This window comes from Tauraco erythrolophus, chromosome 16, assembly GCF_009769465.1.
Source record: "Tauraco erythrolophus isolate bTauEry1 chromosome 16, bTauEry1.pri, whole genome shotgun sequence".
NCBI classification, from domain to species: Eukaryota; Metazoa; Chordata; class Aves; order Musophagiformes; family Musophagidae; genus Tauraco; species Tauraco erythrolophus.
In genome coordinates this window covers 12346642-12354394 of record NC_141480.1, presented here as the reverse complement: position 1 = coordinate 12354394, position 7753 = coordinate 12346642, and the positions used below count along the sequence as shown (strand labels likewise).

Sequence of the window (7753 nt, the reverse complement as noted above, 5' to 3'; positions counted from 1 at the left end):
AAACCAGGATGATGTCATTTTGGTACCTGTAACACAAAAGACAAAACACAGCCACTTTCTTAGAAGACTGAACAAGGATTTATTTTAGCATATGCAAAACTAGCGTCCCTCAAGGTCCTTCACTGTCCCTGCTGGGGTGGAGAGCTCCTGCCTGGACCTCTTCATGCAAATACCCTGCCTCTGTCTGAAGGCAGCAGGACCACAGGCAGCAGGCAGGAATATCATCTCTTCCTCTCCAAGGCATCTGGACAATCATAAGAACGAATTAATCCAAGACACCTATGGCACAGACTAAAGGCACAAGAGTTTTCCTCTTTATTACTCCCTTTGCTGTGAGATTTTTGCATAGGTGAGGAGAAAATTAAAATTGAGGCAAGAGGTAGGTAAGTGATCTATCAGAGAACTCTCAGCGGAGGACAGCAGCGGAGAGCAAGAGAAACCAGGTGTCTCACTGCCTAGTCTCCACTCGCCTCCCAGGCCAGCTTTGCTTCTGGAATGGGTGGCTTAAGTTGTGCAGCACAGGCACAGGTAAAAGCTGATGCACAAAAGCAAAGATGAACGTTGCTGCTGCTTAGTTCTGTAGCAGTTAATGTTGTGCTGTCAACTTTTTTACAAACTAAATTGCCATCAAGTTTCGCAAACTAAATTACTTTAATAACATGCAGCCAACACAGCATTTGATATAGCTGAGCAAAAATGTGCAACTTAACAGCATTTCCATCATGATTAACAGAACAAGTAAGATAGGAGCTCTTGCAGTAAGCAGCAGTGTGCTGTGATATGCCCCAGAGAGGCCTTGCCCTCACACACACGAGCTGTCACAGCAGCCCAAAATCCAATTTCTAAACTGCCAGCTTCGCACAGCCTCCGTGCTGACGCACGATAACCTAGGCCTGGAAACACAAAACAGCACCTTGTCCCCACATCATTACAGGAGCTTCAAAGAGCCGTCAGACACGCTGAAGTTAGCATGGGTGGGATAGTTTGAAGGGGTGCCTGAGGGTCTCAGCAGGATCTTCATCCTTGACAGACGCGTTATAAAATGACAGTGTTTTTCTTCTGCAGTTGTGATAATCATTTGACCTCAGAACACAGAGAGGTAACCATGAGAAATTTGCAGGTAGCCCTCAAATTTGGGTTGAACAATTCTGAGCTTCCAGCATCTTGCATTGCTGGTGTCCACCTCCCAGAAGTGACAGCCCTTCAAGAAGCTCTGGTTGCTCTGCATGTGGGAGATGGCACTGTGTGTATTTGGTACCCCAAATTGGAAAGAATTGACTGAGGGTGTAAATGCTACATTGTCTGGGTGAGCAAATCCACCTCCTTAACGCAGTGAAGAAGTCAGACTTTCATGATCTAGAGAAAGAAAAAAAAACACATTATGATTAGCAGATAATTGTGCAGATTTGCATAAATCCCCATCGCTGAGAGCGAGATTCCCACTCCAAGTCATCCAAGCGTCAATCCAAGTCATCCAATTCAAGTCCAACCCACTCAAGCATACGTTAACTGAAACACCGTCTGCACCTCTTAGCTGCTCCTGTTTAATTCTAAAGGGCGTTGATACCCCATTCCAAGAAATGTGGCTCTTCCAGAATTTTGCAGTGTCTTTCTGCTTTTGGTTTCCAACTACAGCAACTCTTAGATTTTAATTTTCCATCATTGTCCTGCAGAGCTTCATTAGGCATTTTTAAAAACTTCCCAGATTAACTTCCATGTACAAGAAATGTATGAACAGTAGCACAGCCATTTTATAAACGCCTATTTGCTTAGGATCATTCAGTTATTTTCTAGAACTCACAAAACTTCCTAGCATGGCCAGTCACAAGACGTTAATTCTACCCTCAGGAATTTGCAGAATGTTTTTATTCAGACCTTCTCTTGCACATAACGCATTTCAATATTGTGGCATTTTCTGCTCTAAAAGTTACTCCTTCAGGAAATCGAAACAGTGGCAGTGACTCGGGAAACTAACTAGAATTGCTCAGATGGCAAAGATAATTAGGAAAACCTGGATCTGAGGCTCTCTAGCCAGAATAGGTCTGGACTATGCTCACAGGGATGGCAGAGACTGAGCTCAGGAGTGGCCATGAGCACGGTGTGCATCTTAGCGTACCCCAGGCTGTGTGATGGCAGCCAACTTGGTGCGCACATCACACACGCTTTGGGCAGAGCCGTCGACCCCAGCTGTCTCTCGGTCTTGGCCCTAGGCTCACTGTCAGGAAGGGCTCAAGCACCATCAAAAGAGCAGTAACAAGGCAGCCTGAATTTTTTCGAATCAGTTGGACAAGCATTCCACCGTGCCCAGCACTGGGACCATAGGTTGATCTTACAAAACATTACAAAAGAGTAGAATTATTTACCTAGAAAGAGTAGATTATTTATGCTGTAAGACAAACTCCACTTGCCACAGCTGTGATGAGTTCTCAACTTTGCCCGTGCCTTGAATCAAAGTGATGCTACAGACAGAAGAGGTGTTGCTATTCCCTTCTCTTAATCCTTCCAGAAAACTCCTAGGACATCCAAACCTGTTTACCCAGAGCCCATTTTAACAAGGTGTATTCAAGGCACGTCCCAAAGTGCTGAAGCCCAGGACAAGCACCCTTTTATGTACACATATGTGAAAATAATCAAATACAATGCTAGTAATCAGTTCTTCTAGAGATACTTGGTGTACTTGGTGTCTTATTGCAGTCCTTTCTTAAATATGTTTCGTCAGCTTCTCTGTCTTGCTTGTCATAGTGAAACGGTACTTACCAGATGGTGTTTTTCAATGAGGATCGCATATCTAAGAGGAATTGCTGGAAAAGCCTTAGAGTAGCGTGTGTTTTAGATTCATCCAAAATAATGGGTGGCATTGGCAGTTTTACACCACCTTTGTTAAGAATTTTCTTGCGTTTCCTAAAACATGTAGAAATACATCAGAAGAGCAGCAAGACATCAGAAAACCACCACCAAGCCCGTCCCTGAGCCAACAACTGCATCCCCTGCTCCACACCCTGCCTCGATGGGAGATAGAAAGCAGCTTCTGTCCTCCCCTCCTTCTGCAGCTTCCCCTCTGAGCGGTGTTTTCCCAGAACCCCAAATCTCTTCAACATCGTTAGGATGAAGTTCACTCCATGGACAATATCTGTCCCCAGCGCACCTTGTCTCAGCCACCTCAGCCCCAGCTTTTGCCAGGACAGACCCTAGCATCATGTTTGCAGTTCCAGTCCTCAAGTCCCCATAGCAGGAGCTAACGAGGTGTCAGGGCAGCTGCTGGGATGCTGAGACAGAAAACGAGGAGTGCTGTGTTATCACAGCCAAGGGGCAACTGCTGCACCTGCAATGCAGGGCTGGGGAAAGGCTGGGCTAGGGCAGCCTGCGTGCACACCGTGCTGGGTGGGCACTGGGAGAACGCCTCAGGAGAAAAGCTATGAACTCTGGGGATTCATGGCTTCTCTGCATGCTTTGGCTCCTGCCGCATTTGCTTCTTACAAGCAGAAGGCAATGCAAACTGGGGGATGACTCAGGATATCTAAGCTCATCTGTCCTTCGCGTGCCCATCTACGGACTTAAATATTCAGGAATTGCCCTCAGAATGGGTCTTGACAACAGGTGTGGAGGGTACAGAAGCCATGTTCTATATGAAGAGTCACACATGACCTCTGTTAACATTCTGGGGCTTCTCCAAGTCTCTGACGAAGTCAGGCTCAGAGTGTGCAGTCAGCGTGCCCGGGGGGCAGGCAGGGCTAGCCCAGGGAACTGTGGGCCTGCAGTGCATGCAGGCTGGGCTAGTAGCCCCGCACTGCCGGGCTACCAGTCACCTAAAGCAACATGAAATGCAATAGTAGACCACCTCGAGAAGAGCTTACCTGGCTTGAATTGCGGTAAAAGCCTGTGAAAGACATTTTGAAAGTAGAATTAGCATAGTGCAGGCAAAGGCTAGCCCAAGAGTTGAGTACCTCTGGGAAGGGAGATGCTGTTAGGTACCTTCGTGAAAAGCAGTAGGTCTTTCTGATCTCTCAGAGCCTCCAGCTCCTGTATATCACGGCTGGCTGCATCCTTCTCCTCTTTGTGTTTCTGTATCTGTGTCTGAATCTGAGAAAGCTGTTGCTCCTCACTGTCGCTGAGAATTTTCAGGAGCTTTTTTTTTTGGCTATCTAGCTGCAGATGCATCTCTTTGAAGAGGCTCTCCAGCTGACTCCTCTCCAAGCTCTCCTTAATCTGTTAAGAAAACACTTTCAAAGCTGTTAGGGGCTGAATCTTACGTTTTCCTAACTAGCTGGTCTTTTCTGGGCTGAGAGAAGTAACTACTAACTTAGTGCCTCTCCATATGACAACAAATCGAGATGTCCCACTGCCAGCAGAAAGGCCAAGTGACATAAGTGGCCTTCCTCAGCATCTGGCACCTGAACAGAAAAAGATGAAAACGCAGTGCTCCTTGCACAGTGCTTGCTGAAGGCTTTCCGCTATGCATACATTTCCTTACGCTGCACTGGTATTTTTCTACAGCTACATTCCCTTTGGTCCTTTTAAGGATGGGTGAGGAAAACAGTTTCTCTGCTTCCTGCCTCCAAGCTTCCTTCCCTGTTAGAAAGCAGCTACGTTGCCAGACAGGACACTACCAACAGGTACACTTTTGTCTTCAGACTAGAAGGGAACATTTCCTTTACCCAGTGCCAGGACTTCTAGTCCCATCACTTTTACTGGTGGAAGTAAAAGGAAGGCAAGTGCCAATTCTGCCTAAGTGGAACAAATTAGGATTTGGAGACCTGTGTTAAACTCCCTGCTCTTTCAGAGCTTCTAGACAGGTATATGCATGCTGGGAACAAAAATTAGATACTTTAGAGCATTCTTCTAACCTCATTTCTACCAACTTCTTAGAACCACAGGCTAACCTAAAGGGATTTCTTGTTGTAAAGAGGAATAAAATCACTATAACATGGTCTGTATCTCTTCCATAAAAATTTTGGTCTGCAAATGTTGGGGAAAAGAAAAGCCAACCACCACGCACTAATCAGGAGGCATGGACTTAACAGCAACTTTCAAGCTCAGAGGTCCTTTGGAAACTAATAATGTACTTCCCGGACTGATAAGAAAGTTGTTCAGCATCCTCCCTCAAAGAAGAAAGCTAGAAAATATCTGAGAACCAGGAACTAAAAAAGCTTTGGAATCCATTAACTGGGGAAGGGTAAAAGAAAACCTTATCTCATCAGCTACCAGCATGCAACCATCCCCAGAGTTATATGGGACCTTGGAACAAACCTTTACTTTCTCCTCTTGTTTGAGCAGGTTTGCTATGCTTTGATTCAGCTCAGCTTCGTGTATTTGTAATGTTTCCAGAATTTCAGGAAAAACACTCTATAAAAATAACCAGAGGGAGATATCAGGGTAGGACCAACACACGTGCACGAGATCAGCAATTTTATGGAAACAGGTTAAGCTAGACCTGCAAAAAGTTTGTTCACTACATGGTCTCAGGACGAATCAATACATAAAGGTTTACTGGAAGATTTTATCCCCGAACAATTACAAGCACAGGAAAGACATCTTGAAACTCTAAACTGTTCATGCGCAATAGCCACACTTAAAGCTACTTTCAGTGCTGACAGCTTCCTTTCTGTTACTCTGTCATTTAATTTTCTTTGCATAAATGCAGCTCACACTGATCTTTCGGCTTGAAAGTGCATGGAGGACTAAAAGCATAGCCACAGGCACTCGGTCCCACCAGTCTGGCTCCTCAGGATGGAGAGAAAGTGTATATAACATCTTGTTTTATATCCCAAGGGGCAAGCCCAGAGGGAATCTGGGGCAAATCTAGGAATAAAAGCCCAAGATGGAGATTTTGCCCCATCCTGAATCTGCAGATCTGAAACTCTGGAGATGTTTCATCCCTGTGCCGTGAGCAGCTCTCCATGCCACAGATCCCCGCGGTTTTCCCAGTGCAACCTGTGCCCGGGCCGCTGTCCTGGCTGCCTCTTACCTGTGCTTGGCCAAAAGCCTCATCCAAAGTGCCAATGTCGTGGTTCTTGTGAGACCTGGCAACACTGCACAGCACGCAGATGCAGAGCGAGTCTGTCTTGCAGTAGCACTCCAGAAGTTTGCCGTGCTGGGGGCATCTCCTCTCCGCCAACACCTCAGCATCGCAGGGCTCCATCAGGACATGATTCTTCAGGGAGCTCTTCGTGCTGTGCTTGCTCAGGTGGGCCGGGCACAGGGAGACCTCACAGCTCAGGCAAGTCTTCACGGCTGGCTGGGGCTCCTCCAGGCAGAAATCACACGGGATCGCCTTGTCCTGCTGGCCCGAACTTTCCCCCTTTTCTTCGCATTGCACTTTCTGCTCTTCCTTCTCTTGACGAGCGAGAGCATCCAAAAACTTGTGCGCTATGCTGCGGAGCTGGACGTTGGGCTGCAGCTCCGCGGCGAGCTCCGTCGTGGCAGAGCACAGCGGGCACCGGAACCGGCCCTGCGGGCCGCGCCGGTGGCCCTGCGCCTCCTCGAGGCACTCCTTGCAGAAGCTGTGGCCGCAGCTCAGCGACACGGGGGTGCTGTAGATCCTCAGGCAGATGGGACACGTCAGGTCCTCCTCCAGCCCGGCTACAGCTGCCGCCCCGGCCATGGCGCAGGAGCGGCCGCACCGGCCCAGCCACGGGCGGACGGCGCGGGCGGGAAAGAGAAAGAGAAAGAGAAAGAGAAGCAGAACCCGGCAGCGCCCGGCTGCCTCCTCCCCCTTGCCAGGGGGGTCAGCGCTGCCCTGCGCCCGGCTGCCCGCCCCGCCCCGCCCGGCGCAGCGCGGGGGCCGCGCAGGCGGCTCCGGCGGGGGGAGCGCGGCCGCTGCGAGGGCAGCGGGACGGGCGGTCCGGCCCTGCTTAAACGGGGCCGGCAGCGGGCAGGAGGCAGAGCCCTTCGGTTCTGTCTGCGCCCTGTGTAACTTTCCTTCATCCCAGTCCTCTTGGAGATACTTGTTGAGATAACAGCCGGCGATCCTCCATCCTCACAGCCTGGCCCTCTGTCCAGTGGTCCTTCTCCCTGCTGCAGCACTACCCAGGGTCTTACCTGCCCTCAACATTTGAGTGCAAAGAAGAAAGCAGGCAGAAGAAAAAAAAAAAGTTTTCCTTGCTGCCCTTCGGCCGAGCGGGTGTACCAGGGCCCCGCCCTCGCTGGGAGCTGTTAGAGGGCTCTGCTCAGGGCTGCTCCCTTCTTTGAGCCGTTAAGTCTTAGACTTTAGTTTCTTCTAGAAACGGGGGAATAAAAGGCTCTTTGTTTCAGGAGCAGGGGATAGAGGAGGATGGCGGCAACTCACTATTTTAAAAGCTACCCCTTTCTCTATTCTCTCTGTCCTGTTATTCTGAGAAGCTGTTGGCACAAAGCACACTGTCATTAAATGTCCTAGCAAAAAACAGTCCCTGTGAGCCCCCCGTGGCAGAGACCTTGCTGCCCGTGGTGTTTGCAAAGGCTGGTGTTACCGGACTGCTCTGGTTGCTCCTGGGTTCCTGAGGACTTGTTAAACATGTATTACTTGAACCCAGTGAGATTTCCAGAGCCGCTGTCCAGGCAAGGTCTGTAAGTGACTAAATGCCCAGAGGAACAATAGTTATTTTAGTTATTTTACGAGAATTCATCATACGAATCTCTTCCTGATGGTACTGGCCTCTCAGTCCTCTCTGACATGATGCACCTGCTGGGAGTAGGTAGAAATATTTCCTCCATATCAGAGCACAAGCCCATTTTCAGCTCGCTGCCTATTACCTGCTCCCTAATGCTTTCTTAC

General features: G+C 48.8%; 1 protein-coding gene across 1 annotated transcript; it reads right to left on the bottom strand.

Annotated features, from left to right (window-relative positions):
* Positions 1–1281: 1281 nt before the first annotated feature.
* Positions 1282–6601, bottom strand: LOC147527648 (E3 ubiquitin/ISG15 ligase TRIM25-like). The gene is made up of 6 exons (XM_086621702.1): positions 5966–6601; positions 5248–5343; positions 3973–4206; positions 3855–3877; positions 2758–2901; positions 1282–1356 (listed from the first exon to the last, which is right to left on the bottom strand). Coding segments are annotated over exons 1-6 (1134 nt in total). The 3' UTR covers positions 1282–1355.
* Positions 6602–7753: the final 1152 nt, after the last annotated feature.